Genomic DNA, 12,993 nt, shown 5'->3' on the forward strand with positions numbered 1-12,993 from the left:
ATAAGATGCCTTTTGACCAGAATAATTCAAGTCCAGGAGAAAGTCCGATGTAATTCAACTCACCTCGTCTTTACACTGGAACAAAAATTCGCTGCCATCTCCAAGCCTGTAAAAGGTTAAAATTATATAAATATTAGAAGCACTTATGTTTTACATTAAAATCGCCAGAATGAAATCATGTTAACATCCAGACATTTCCCTGAAATTGGCAAATAAGTGAAAAACTCTTTTACTGCGTGCCAAGTTTTGCCTGTCTGCGTATTTCTTAACAACCACTAGATGTTTGAGTGGAAGTCATGTTATTAAAGCAAATGCATGCTCTTTATTGCACATATGGTGCAATGAACCATGGTGTCAGATATTGCCATTTTGTCAAAGGCGCTGGCAAAATTAAGATTATGCACCAGTTGTCCAACTTGCACCTGGTTTAGCCAGTAATGATAAATAATTATTTATGGATGCTTGTAAAGGTCACACTGGGTGACCTTGATGTTTTCTAGCTCTAGAGTTGATGCGAGGGGGGATATTTTAATTCACACCATGATCTTTTACCAAACCTTAGCAATTACTTTTTAGTTGCTAACCTAACCCAGAAGCAAAAATAAAACAGTGGATTAAATCAACTGCTGCCTCATGGATGTCAAACTCCAAAGCCACCTCTTGATCCTTATAACACATGCTCTTCAATACTAGACTATTATTTCTCAACATCTAACAATGCCAGAGATTAATGTTGTAAAGGGGCCCATATGTCCCCAAGGCATCAGTGCTGAAGGCCACCTCGAGAGCAGCAGTATTTGACGCCCTGAGACAAAAACATTCGTATTCAGAATTTGTTAATATCAGTGCAGTGTTTCCTGCCAACGACTACCACACCACCCTAAAGCAGAATATATTAAATCCCATGTTTTACAGTTGCCAAGGTGCTTTTTTTCAGGCTTCTTTGATTCAAATAGGACTCAATCTTAAATTGATCTGCCTAGTTTATCCCTCTGAGGACTCTTCTATGTGAACCATGTTTGTGCATCAATGCTGTAGTGTGAAGCAGATTTGTAGTTTTGTTTGTTTTTTTCTGGAAGTTTTCTTGGTCTCCCATACTTTTTAATGTCTTCCACAGTTTGCCTTAACTATGATTTTCTTTTTTAATGGCTCTTTGGGTTTTGTAAATTGCAAGCTGAAAGCACATTGATATATTAGCTGCTTTGTAGACACCAGCAGTCTTTAGTTTCAGAACTTCAGTCAGCTGCTTAGGACAACCCATGGCTGTTGAGTGATACCAAAACTTTAAAAGTCAGAATTTAACAAACTCTGACAATTCCTTATGACAATTAATATCTAACCAGTTAGGATCTAAGACCATTTTATCAAAGAGCTGAGCAGTGCTTATATTCATTTGTAATTTGCATATAAATCTGTCTTGGCTGCCTGTTTTTTCCTTCATGAAAAATCAAGAGGCTGTGGTTGATTTTTAAAAACCAGAGAACCACACCAAGGTAAAAACTTGCTAAAGTAAACCTTCAGTGGTACAATCCATTCTGAGCAGAGAATTTAATCTATTCAACTAAATTCAACGTGTATTGATTAAGACTTGTATGCGTGAGGAATGTGAGTTTGCATTTAGCTTCTATCTCTTATCAGTTTAAAGGGAGCTTTGGGAAATGTTTTTTTTTTTCTTTTGCTCCCTTTGCAAATGTTAAATGGTAATACCAACATCCATATAACACTGTTAAATATAACACTGCAGTCAGAAAGCGGTGAGTTTAGAAACAGCTTACCTCTGTCCAAAGGTAAAGGAAGAAAATCCACTTTTCCGTATCTCTAAATCTGTTTGAATAACTCCCCATTTGAGTAATGGTTACTAAGCTGAAGAGGTTTTGGTGACAAAGGGCTATTTCTCAGCTGTAAATAGGACCGGGGGCTGAGGGGTGTATTCCCGATGTCTCTACTAACTTCCAGTAAATGTAATGAAAATTCAGTCGGATGAATTTTTATAGCACCTTTTGCTTCTCAAAATAAAGAACTCTGGAGAATACAAGTACAAACCACCTTTTCTTGTTGCTCTTAATAAGTCAATTTAATAAGGTCTTATATCGTATATTTACCTTTCCGAATAACATGACTCAGGTAAACCTATGATGTAATTCTTACCGTAGTTTGGCGACATGCTTCTTTTTCTTGTAGTTGGTGAGGATCTCCCAGTTGGCGTTGGTGAGGGGCAGGGGATCCTCGCCATGATACGTCGTTCCGTGGCCAAAGCTTCTGGCATCCTTATAGACTGAGAGCTGACCGGGCTTTAGCACACAGTACAAGTTGTTCCATGACCTGACAGCGAAGAAGAGGCAGGAGCAGGAAAAAGAGGGACTTTAACATCATTTCAGGTTAATTTCTGGCAAGAACACGAAATGAATTTCATTTAATCCCCATTAAAGAGCAGCTACCTCACCAATCCATCGAGACTTTATTTTGTGAACATTCATTTTAAATAAGCACTTATTGCAAAACAGTGGGTTGTTCTATCTTTAAATAGGAGTAATAATATTTTCTTGTAATGAAGCCCTGCAAGATCCCTGACAAAAAGCACTTTTATTGTAGGGCTACTTTTGGCGGCTTGTCTATTGAAAAATTGATTTAAAGCAGAACTGATCCATACTTTGAGTTAAAGTATAGATCTCCCTTTGCTGTTTTAACAAGTTTCAAACTTACTCGAGTTGGTTTTAATCCATCACAAGGAACACAAATTGTGCTGAATGGTCGGTTTTTTTAACGCTTTTTAGGTGTGGTGTGATTTCGAAAGCACTGTGGTCAGTAAAATAAGGAAAAGTCTCGATGTTCACCGTGACAGATGAACAAACATAAGCAAGTAATAATAGGCTCATAGATTTTCCCAACATAAAGAAAGGAAACAATGCCTGGAATAGTCAAAGGCCATATTAGAGACAAACACAGTGCTGTGGTCCATTTGTTATCTACCTATTTGAAGCTTTTTTTCCTGAGCCCTCTACATCATGTTTGCGGCTCAACATGCCCTCCTGCAGCACAGGCTGGCCTCTGAGGGGGTCCGAGGGCATGGTGGCTGCTTTCTCTGGTTCCTTTGGGGTCACCACCGAGACAGAGGGCTCCAGCTCCAGGGAGGCACTCTCTCTCATTTCTGACTCTAAGGGCACTGTCGAGTCACCGGCCATCCCCTCCTGCAGACCCGAACTAGGCTCCGCTTCACCAGACTAAAGCAAAAATAAATAAATGAGTTCATGAGAAAGTGAACTTGTCTCCTTGGAGAAGAGATGAGAGCTGAGTCAGTATGCTGAAACAGAGTTGACAACATTATAAATACAGAAAGCTTGTGCTGATTGAGTGCAGTACTAACCAGAGTCTGTTCCTCAGCAGTATAGAGCTGTGAAGATTCTTCCACAAAGCCCGTGTCTTCTCTCCTAAAGGAAACAGGGCAGCATGAGAGGACTTTTAAGAACAGCAGGTGTGGAAGTGTGTATGTGAAAGAAAGAGAGATCAAATGCGACTCATTGAAAGTCTGCAAAACATTGCATTTGGCTGCTAATACTTTTTTGCTCTGCACAATTTAGGGTATTAATATAAATACTTTCATTTTTAACAGACTAATTTCCTTTAACAGATGCTCACTGCAGTTTTTTGTATTTCTCTCTGGGGCTTAACAACAGAAGGATTGACTTAAAATTACACTGCCTTTATCACCAGACTTACACTTTGATGACACTGCTACCAATTAATACTATGCCCTCATGCATATAGAGTACGAACATGAAAGCCAGTGTGTTGTATGTTTACCTGCTTTCTTTATCTGAGCGTTGCCCATCTTTAATGAACTGCTCCACCTCCTGCTGCTGTTTTCGCAGCTCCAACAACTCCAACTGCAACACAGTGGCGAACAAGGATCAGTAACCTGGCTAGCTACAGGGTAAATGAAACACGTGAAGTAATCAAATTACTGTAAATCACGTGTAAGATTTTTGCATACCGTAGTGAGGCGTTCCAGTGCGGAAAAGCGTTCCTCCCAGGTGGCGGTGGATTTCTCGAAGGCCTCGTGCCTCTTGAGGAGCTTCTCAACCTCGTCCACGTTTTGACCCAGGTCTTTGCTGGTCACGTAGGGCTCTTGAGCGATCAGCCACGCCTCCGCCACAGAAGCGTCTCGCGCAAACTGACAGACCTCCAGCACTAGACGCAATGAAGCCACGTCATCATGAGAAGTTTAAGATATAAAAGTCTTTCTTTTAGATGTGTTCATATTATGCGGCGATCCCTCACTTGTAAGGTGAATGTTATGACTGGGGGGTGCATTATGTGACAAATTGGGGCATTGTTGGAAGTAAGCAACTATTTTTGTATCCTTGTTGTTAATGGAGGCTTCTGATGAACAAAAGCCTGGGAGCTACTTTCTGAGCTGGGATTTATATGCATGAGCTTTCACATATTTTAACCATATGGCCTTTGGGATATAAGTAAAGATTTTTTGTTTTTTCAAAGAGATAATGTATGTAAAGGGTTAGGGTATATTTTCTGGGTTGAAGTATAAGATAAGTGTAATATTACTCACAGAGCCGGAGCCAGTCCCATCTGTCATCCCACTTGAACATCATCTCCTTTCTTTTTTCCATCAGCTGCACCAGTTTCTCTTTGATCTGACACAAGTAGTATGGTCTCAGTTACATATCAGTATTATTAAACAACTCAGCCCCAAGACTGCCCATTATCCTCTAAGAATTAGTATTGTGGAGTAATTAACCAAATATTAAATTCAGGCCGGGGTCAATTGCTCATTTAAATTCTTTTAGCTTTTCCATTTCTAATTAGTGTTTGCTCTATAGTCTCCCTGATGAATGTAAGATGAGTGGAATTTTTTATTTCACGGCAAGCCAATTGGTTCCATTGAGCCAGACAAGAACAATCACTCCCAGAAAAGTAATTAAAGCTAATGAAAGCAGCAATTTGAAGCCCAGCTGAGGATGAAAAGGAGCTGTCTTTGCTGTTGAAGGCTCACCTCAGCAGAGTCTCGGTGCTTGCGTGTCAGCAGGGCTTTGCCGAGGTCGACGCAGTCAGTGAATTTGGCTCCCCTGGCTTCAATCTCCGAGCGGATCCCCTGGTGGTACTTCTGCAGGAGCTCAACGGATGAGACGTCCCTAAAGCAGAGAAATGATGGATGTTAAGTGATAACAGGTAATGCATGAAGTTTACCTACCTCTGTTGGTAACAACTGGAACTGCATTGTTGCAGTCGGCTCTGGCAGACTTCCAGTGTTCTCTATTCTAGAATATTATAGTCATGCTGAATATCTTTAGGAAGATGAATTGTGTCACATAAATAGGACAGAGCTATTATCTCTTGTGAACAAAGTGCCATTTATGAAAAATTAAAGCTTTTCTTCTAAAATCAGACAATAAAATATATCTTGCCGCATATCTGAATATTCCTCATTAAGATGATTCATCCAGAAGCGAATTAATGTGCAACACAAACAAATCCATTTGGAGCAAATGAGTAAACAAAGTAAATGTAAAATGCAAATGTAAATAGTAGCAGAAATTGTTTTACAAATATATTAAGTGAAAGACATACTTCATAATCATTAACTAAATAGATATGTTATTACTTAGTTGAAGTTGTTCTGTTCTTTTAACTAAAAAGGAAATACATGTGCAGAGATAAACCCCAGGAAAAAAAGCTCCACTTCTTTCCTTCCACCTCCTAAAAACAAATATTGGCACAGTTTTTGGTCTTCAGCTACCACAATCAGATTTTATCTCTTGTATACTTTATTTTCTTCTTCTACAACAAACATGCTACGGCAAGGGGGGGCCAGGACGCCAGGTCAGGGGGGAGATATCATCTCCTCCGAAATATCCGGAGACAGGCTCCGGGATTGGATATCAAGTCGAGTGTGAGAGGAACTGAAAGATCCAGCACAGCTAACCGAAGGCCAGACGGTCCTCATCTGACATATTTGATCACCTGGGCTTCTCCTGGGTCTCTATCTGCTGGATGATGCTCTCCATCCAGGCCATCAGGTCTCGCACCATGGTAAAGAAGCGGAACTTCTCTGCTGTGTCCACCAGCTCCGCCCTGCGTCCGTCGCTGGCATCCAGCAGACCCTTCCAGGCTTCCACCACCTCCCTCTCTGTAGTCTGAATATCATCTGCCTTTTCCCCTGCGTACTGGGCATGAAGCCTTGAAGCGGTTTCCTGGAACTGCTGAACCTGGAGTGAAGGAGAGGGACAAGTCAAAACATGGCTTTAGGGGTTTTTGTTTCCCTGATGTGAAGAGAATCATGTCAGAGAAAAATATTCTTTGCATTTCTTTTTAATTTATTATTATTTTATTTATGTAAAACTAGGAGGTTGAATGACTAGGGAACACTTATTTTTACATTGCTTCTTCTCTGAAATTAAGATTTTTTTATATATGAATATTTGCACAGTACGTTGAGGGTAATGCTGTGACTTTTAACGTGGTCAGTATTATAAGCAGTTTTTATTGAATTTTGAGAGGCTGTGACATTAGTTGCTACAGTGTGGTGTTAACGGGTTAGCAAACAGATGCCTATTTACACATCTGACAGACGCGCAGCAGCATTTGCATTCATTTGAAGTTGTGTTTGGAAATCTGGAGAATCCAGGCAAAATATCCACTGCTTTTAGCTCTGTTTTTATCCTCCACCAACTCCCGGGGGGGGGGGGGGGGGGGAGTACAGACCTTTTTAAGCCAAATCCTCCACTGTATTTACCAGTTTTTGTAACTTTGGATACTGTTTCCAAAGTTAGTGCTACTGAACCAAATAGAGGCCAAACTAAAACAGAAAGGCTTTCCTTATAAAATAAAATAATGTTTCTTTTATCTCCTCACTGTCTTGTTTATAAAAGAGCAGTTGCTGATGTCCTGCAGCCAGCATGAAACCTTTTAAAATCACAGCACGTCAATTTAAGGACATTACATGAATGATGTTTATGAATGCTGGGAGCCCCTTAGCTGTCTTCAAACCCAAATTATGCAAAGGTGCAAAAGATTTCAATGGCGTCAAAAGGGATACTGCTGAATGAGGCCGTAGTTCTGAGACACCTTTCACGTTACATAGATCGGTCTAACGTGCATAAATATTTTTATTCCTAGACCTTTAATTGTTATAGTCTCCTTCTTTGCAATAAGTTGTGGGCAGGGATGGCAAATTTAAGAATTACTATTTGCACAGCTTTTTCATTGATTCTCACCTTTTGAGAAAACTCCTCGCAGTTACCCAAACATTACAGCACTCTCTTCCCCCCTCTAGATATGAATCATCAAAGTTACCTTCTGGCCACTGCCTAGTGCGTTCCCACTGAGTAAAAGGCCCCTTTGTGTGTATTACCTGTTTGCCTAGAGTGGTGATGTCTCTCTCAAACGCGGCGTGCATTCTGTGGAAAGACTCTGCTTTGCTGAAGTCCTCACCCACATCTTCAGGCAGCTCTTTCTGCTTGTCGTGGATCTGAGCCACCAACTCCTTTCCATCATCAAAGTACCTTAAAGAAAACAGATCGATGTCTATCTCTTCAGCTCTGTGTTTATCATCCTACTTAAATATCAGATGTAGTCATCACGTTAGGTTTAATTCTTTGTGACGCTGTTATCGCATGCATATGTTTTGATGCCTTTAGTCATGCCACAGTTTAATACTGCCTAAATCAATCTATATTCACTTATTTGGGCATGTGACATTACAGGATTAGACACAAAAGCTTCTGTTTATGTCCATTCAGATTACTGGACATCTTTCAGCCTGTGGAGCGGTTTGTCAATACTGTTTTTCTTACTTGAGCAGTTCATAAGATGCTGTCAGGAGCTGGGCGCGAGTGTCGATGAGCTCCAGCAGATCAGCCCAGCTCTCATTGATGCCGTCCTTCCACTCCGCCAAGGTTGCCGCCTCACTGTGCCCGCCTTCGATCAGCTCGTCTATCGTCTGGTTGACCATGTCCACTCGCTCCTGACCCAGCATTCCCGTCTCCCGCGCAAAGTCTCTGAATTTATCCCTCAGAAGCTGAAGGAAAAAGATTGTTTTGTTTTAAAAAAAAATCCCAAACAACACAGAATTTATATGTGATTAAGTGATTGACTTCACTTCACCTAAAATCACTGAAAATGAAGTCAGTAAGAATGAACAAAAACTTTGAAGCTGTGGCAAAAAAAACCCCAGTATGATCAAATATATTGCACAGCTTAATAAATTCAATCTTTAACTTGATCTTCAGATTTAAATAGAAATTCTCAAACCATTTCACACAAGGCAAGTGAAAGACGTTTTAAATCGCTGTGAACACGTCCTTATGTTTGGACTGAAATAGGTTAAAAAAAGGTTAGCACTTAAGCAGAAAAGTTGGGGAAGACCACATGGAAGTGCGCTGCACTAATCTATCCCAGTGAGTGTAAAAACGTCCATCTGTGTCACTTGGATGAAAATCTTTCCCATTTTGTGGCCAGCCTGTCTCCCAGTTTCTCTCCCTCTATGTGCTATAATTCTTTGTATATAAAATACCGTGACGTGATCCAGGTCCTGGCCCATCTCCTGGGAGGATGCCACCACGTCCCTCTCTGAGATCCACTGCTCCAGGTCCTCCACCTCTCGGCTCAGTAGGAAGTGATTGAATGTGAGGTCCAGTTTCTTCCTGCGGTCCTCTGCCAACTCCTTCAGGCCCGCATACTGCTTATCTACCTGGCTCTGTCGCCTGATGATCTCTTCACTGCACAAAAGGTAAAGGGAGAGAGCAGAAGAAAATGAGATCTAGGGAAATTAGAAAAAATAGCTCACAGAGATTGAATTTAGGTTTACTCTAGATGAGGCATATGATTAAAATACCAATTTTGCATGGTTGTCATTCTTATCACACTAAACCACAACTGACTGGGACAACATGAGTGAATTAGCATCCTGACTAAGAGTTCAAATGATTTTCTTCAGTGTGTACAAACCCATCAGGGTGCTCCTCTCCAAACATCTTTTGGGCACGGTCAGCCAGCTTCTGAATGGAGTCAGCATAATCATCTACCGCCTGCTTAAGGATCACCTGGCGTTTCAGCATCAGCATGGCGCTTTGTTCATCCTAGAGAGAGAAGGAAAAGAAGAGTATGTTATAGTACTCCAGATGAACTCTCAGTGCAGGCTGCCACTTATAAAAAGTATGCCACCTTAATTAAAGGAAACTGAAACCATGTAATTATGTTAATGGATGCAGAACTGCTTGTCTTTTTTAGCATAATATGGCTTGTTTTAATTTAGATCATTAGATCAGATTTGTATATATCTGTGGTCTTCCTCTTAGCCTCACCTTGGCTTTCTCATCAGCGATCATGTAGAGCTCCTGCTCCCCTATCCAGGCTTCAGCCTCATCAGCGTCATTGTAGTACTGCTGGGCCAAGTTGGAGCCATTCAGCCGCTCTCGGCGCTTCACCATCTCATCCTGCAGCCGGGCCCATGCCTCCTCTAGTTCCTTCAGCTGGTCCGTGATACGTTCTGCCTCTGGTTTGCCCTCTGCGCCGGCGGCGATGGCCATTCTCCTTCCTCGCTCTAGTACTTCATCTACACGGGGCTGGTGGCCTTCGATCTCCTTCTGCAAAGTCTGAGGGACAAAAAGGAGATTGTGGACCTCAACAGGGCTTTTTGATATACAGAAACAAAGACTTGATATATTGTGCAGCCGACAAACATATATTCAGAAATATTCATCTGAAAATTAATTTATTACATATTATGCACCAAGTATACTGTAAAAACAAAGCAGATGGAGCTGAAACAATTAGTTACTTACTTAATTATGCCGAGATCTATGGAAATGATTACAACTATTGAGATAATTTTCAAGTTGCTGAGAGTACTTGTTGCTTTTCTTTTATCTTTGACCACTGGTAGTATAACATGACTAATTTTACCATCTTGCTTTGGGGCATTTTCCCTATTTTCTGACATGTTATGGAAGCTGTGATTTATAGACTAATTAAGAAAGTAAATTAATCAATGAAATGAATCAGTGTTACAATTTTTTAGCTAACCACAAGTTATTATGCAGCTATAAATCTCTACCTGGTTCTTCTTCAACAGCATTTGCACAGTTTGAAGATTGTGGCCATGTTCTTGTGACATTGCCAGGGGCATCCTCTCCTCAATCCAGAGCTGGGAGAGAGAAAAAAATAAAGGAAAAGTAGGTTATGATAAGAGGACAGAACGCAGCTGAAATTTGTGAAGAGATTTATAAATCTATGATGTATTTGTTTAAAAAACATCCATGACCAAGTGACTTCTATTGAATGTTTAACCCTTGACCAAATGTCTTAAACAGTCAAAATCCTTTTTTAAGCTCTCTTCAGCTGACTAGAGTGGATTAAGGCAGTGCAACCCATGAGGGATTAAACTGTTCTTTACACAAATTCACCTTAAGAGGAAGTTTCACTGTGAGAGCTAGTAGTTTTGCTAGTTCATACTTTAGGTTTGCAAATTTTAGCAAAGAAATAAACCTTAAAGTTTACGTTATGATAAGGTTTCAGCTTTGTGCGAACACAAATGTAACTCTAGCACTTAACGGCTTTTATTCTCAACTTCTGCTATCGGTCATTTTGTCAGAGTAGTGACTTTGAACACTTTGCTGTGAAAATGGATCCATGCTTACGAGCTCATCAGCCAAGTCTCTGTAGAACTGATGGACAGCTTTGGCGGCTTCAAGCTTGCCCTTGCGCTGGGCCAGTGGGGTGAGGAGCTGCTGGAAGTCTCTCTGCAGGGCCTGCTGCTCAGCCTCCAGTTCCGGCTGGTCCTCCCTGCCTCCGCCGTGCTTCCTGACAGCCTCCTGGAGTTCCTCCAGCTCCCGAGCTTGGTCACGGACCTGGTTCTCCATCATCTGGCATAGGAAAAAAACATGAAGATGAATAACCTTTCAAGCTACTAATCAGGATGTAGCAGTCGGTAAAAGTTAGTCATGCCATTTATGTATGAAACTGAGCTCAGACACAGTTTTTAATTCATGTAAATTTTCTAATATAAATTCATAGTACAGATCGCGCTTATGTTTACAATTTAGTATTTAGTGTAGCTTGTGTTCCAGTTTTTCTTTCAGACAAATGCAAAGCTTTTTGGAGTTTGTTGTGTTTAGATGCAAATAGTAAACACAAAGATGATCACACAAAATAAATCCTAAAGCTATAAAGCCTTCATTCCCAGTTATTTAATTCTGTTTAGTGGGGTGCTCGTGTGAAGAGGAACTGCAAAGAAAAGGCAGCATACAAATCTAAAGTGTGCAGAGCATGGTGCATTAAGAGACAAACCTGATGGTTTTTGAGCAGGATGTTGGCTTTAGTCAGGTCTTTAACATCCTCCTCTCCACTCTGTAACTGCTGTTGTAGCTCACCCAGCCACTTCTTCATGTCAGCCAGGCTCTGGTCGAAAAGCTCAGAGCGGTTGGCATCGAATAGCAGCCGTGCCTTCTCCTGGGTGGTGGACTCCAATTTGTCCCACAGCTCATGAAGTTTGGCCAGCTCCTCCGTCACAATTGGCTCAAACTCTGGTTTGAACTCCATCAGCTCCTGACCTTCCTGTACTTGCAAAAAACAAAGACGAATGTTTCTGTGAAGGAAAAACACTGTATGACTTTTTTTTAAATAAGATACATAAATTATCTAAAGCAAGTGGAACACTTAGTACATGAGTATATTAGTACCTGTGTACATTTCAGATTTTTATATGTTGACATTCAAAGAGAGTGAAATCTGCACACTCTGAGTGTCCTTCTTTTATCCTTCATACTTCTTTTCCTTTGCTTTAACTTACATCCTTTTTATTCCAATTAAAGTTATTTGTTGCACACTAGCTCCTAATAGCACATCACCCTGCGCTTCACTGAACATATTCAATTAGCTTGTGACAGATAACATTTCTGAATGTTTAAATTTTGCAATCACAAAGTGATTTTTGTTGCTATTTTCAGTGAACCGACCCTATATACTATATGCAAAATCCATCCATCCACTGGATAATATCTTCAGCATGTCCTGGCTATACACTCAGTAGGACATGCCAAAAACACCTCACTTAGGAGGCATTTTGATTCATTTCCTCTGTGTGAATCACCACCTTATCGTGGTGGAGGGGGGTTGTAGGCCCTAGGAGCTATGTTGTTGGGGCCGATCTGACCGTGGTAGTATCTCCAATGGCAAATTTGTCCTGGTTCAGGTGGCAGATGAAGAGCCATTCAGAGAGGTCATTCTGGACACATGCTCAGGGTAGTAGTGAGCGTCTGGTGACTGTCCCTTAACCCATGGCGCCTAGCCAAGCGTAGTCCAAATTATGTACCTGGGTTCACCCTCCTGTGGGCCCACCACCCACAGGGGGAGCTGTGGGGGTTCAGTCCATTGTGATTTGAGCAGCAGTCAGTCATCCTCATCTTCTAAAACTGTACATGTAATATAAGTAATATGTGATGCTAAATAAATAAAACCTAATTTCTAATCTGTGATAGGCATCTTACCACTTACATTACTTATTTATTGGAATAGCCATGACATTCACTGACTAAAGGAAGCCTTAATTAGTTGTTGTAAAATGCAATTATAAAGAGATTGAGCAGCTCTTAAGCGGAAATCATAATAGTTCAGTAATGAGTAGCGTTTAACTTTTACTGACCTGATCTACTTTGTTGAGCCAGTCCTTGTTGGAGGCCAGCTCGGCCATGAAGGCTTGATGTTTCTGCCACTTGGTGTGCAGGTTCCTGGCCTCATCGTATGATGTGTCTTGCGCTGTCAGCATCTTTTCATTGATCCATACTGTCAACTGAAGCAAGAGTAAGAACATCTAAGATCCATGCAAAAATGCCCACTATACTCTGGAAAGTCATCTAAACATTAACTATTGACGTTTATGCAGAAGCAACTTTACACAAGCAGGATTTACTTCATTATCTTTACAAAACACAGCATTTACCAATTAGTAAAATGGGACCTCAATTCTAAACATTAGGA

At 40.9% G+C, this 12,993-nt stretch overlaps 1 protein-coding gene across 2 annotated transcripts in view; it reads right to left on the reverse strand.

The window, feature by feature from the left end:
• sptb (spectrin, beta, erythrocytic) overlaps positions 1-12,993 on the reverse strand; it is a 44,999-nt gene that overhangs the window by 3,358 nt on the left and 28,648 nt on the right. For both annotated transcript variants that reach the window (XM_085343326.1, XM_085343327.1), the window contains 18 exons: positions 12,659-12,805; positions 11,305-11,571; positions 10,656-10,880; positions 10,073-10,162; positions 9,321-9,611; positions 8,965-9,095; positions 8,531-8,735; positions 7,812-8,035; positions 7,370-7,520; positions 5,980-6,224; positions 5,012-5,150; positions 4,568-4,652; positions 3,992-4,188; positions 3,802-3,884; positions 3,365-3,428; positions 2,971-3,221; positions 2,149-2,322; positions 64-106 (listed from right to left, as the gene is read on the reverse strand). In XM_085343326.1, coding sequence (XP_085199452.1) covers positions 64-106; positions 2,149-2,322; positions 2,971-3,221; positions 3,365-3,428; positions 3,802-3,884; positions 3,992-4,188; positions 4,568-4,652; positions 5,012-5,150; positions 5,980-6,224; positions 7,370-7,520; positions 7,812-8,035; positions 8,531-8,735; positions 8,965-9,095; positions 9,321-9,611; positions 10,073-10,162; positions 10,656-10,880; positions 11,305-11,571; positions 12,659-12,805 — 3,012 coding nt within the window. The remainder of the gene's footprint in view (positions 1-63; positions 107-2,148; positions 2,323-2,970; positions 3,222-3,364; positions 3,429-3,801; positions 3,885-3,991; positions 4,189-4,567; positions 4,653-5,011; positions 5,151-5,979; positions 6,225-7,369; positions 7,521-7,811; positions 8,036-8,530; positions 8,736-8,964; positions 9,096-9,320; positions 9,612-10,072; positions 10,163-10,655; positions 10,881-11,304; positions 11,572-12,658; positions 12,806-12,993) is intronic.

The sequence above is a fragment of the Diplotaxodon limnothrissa genome, linkage group LG19 (genome assembly GCF_057381915.1).
Source record: "Diplotaxodon limnothrissa isolate DT_005_m linkage group LG19, D_limnothrissa_male_GT1.1, whole genome shotgun sequence".
Taxonomy (NCBI): domain Eukaryota; kingdom Metazoa; phylum Chordata; class Actinopteri; order Cichliformes; family Cichlidae; genus Diplotaxodon; species Diplotaxodon limnothrissa.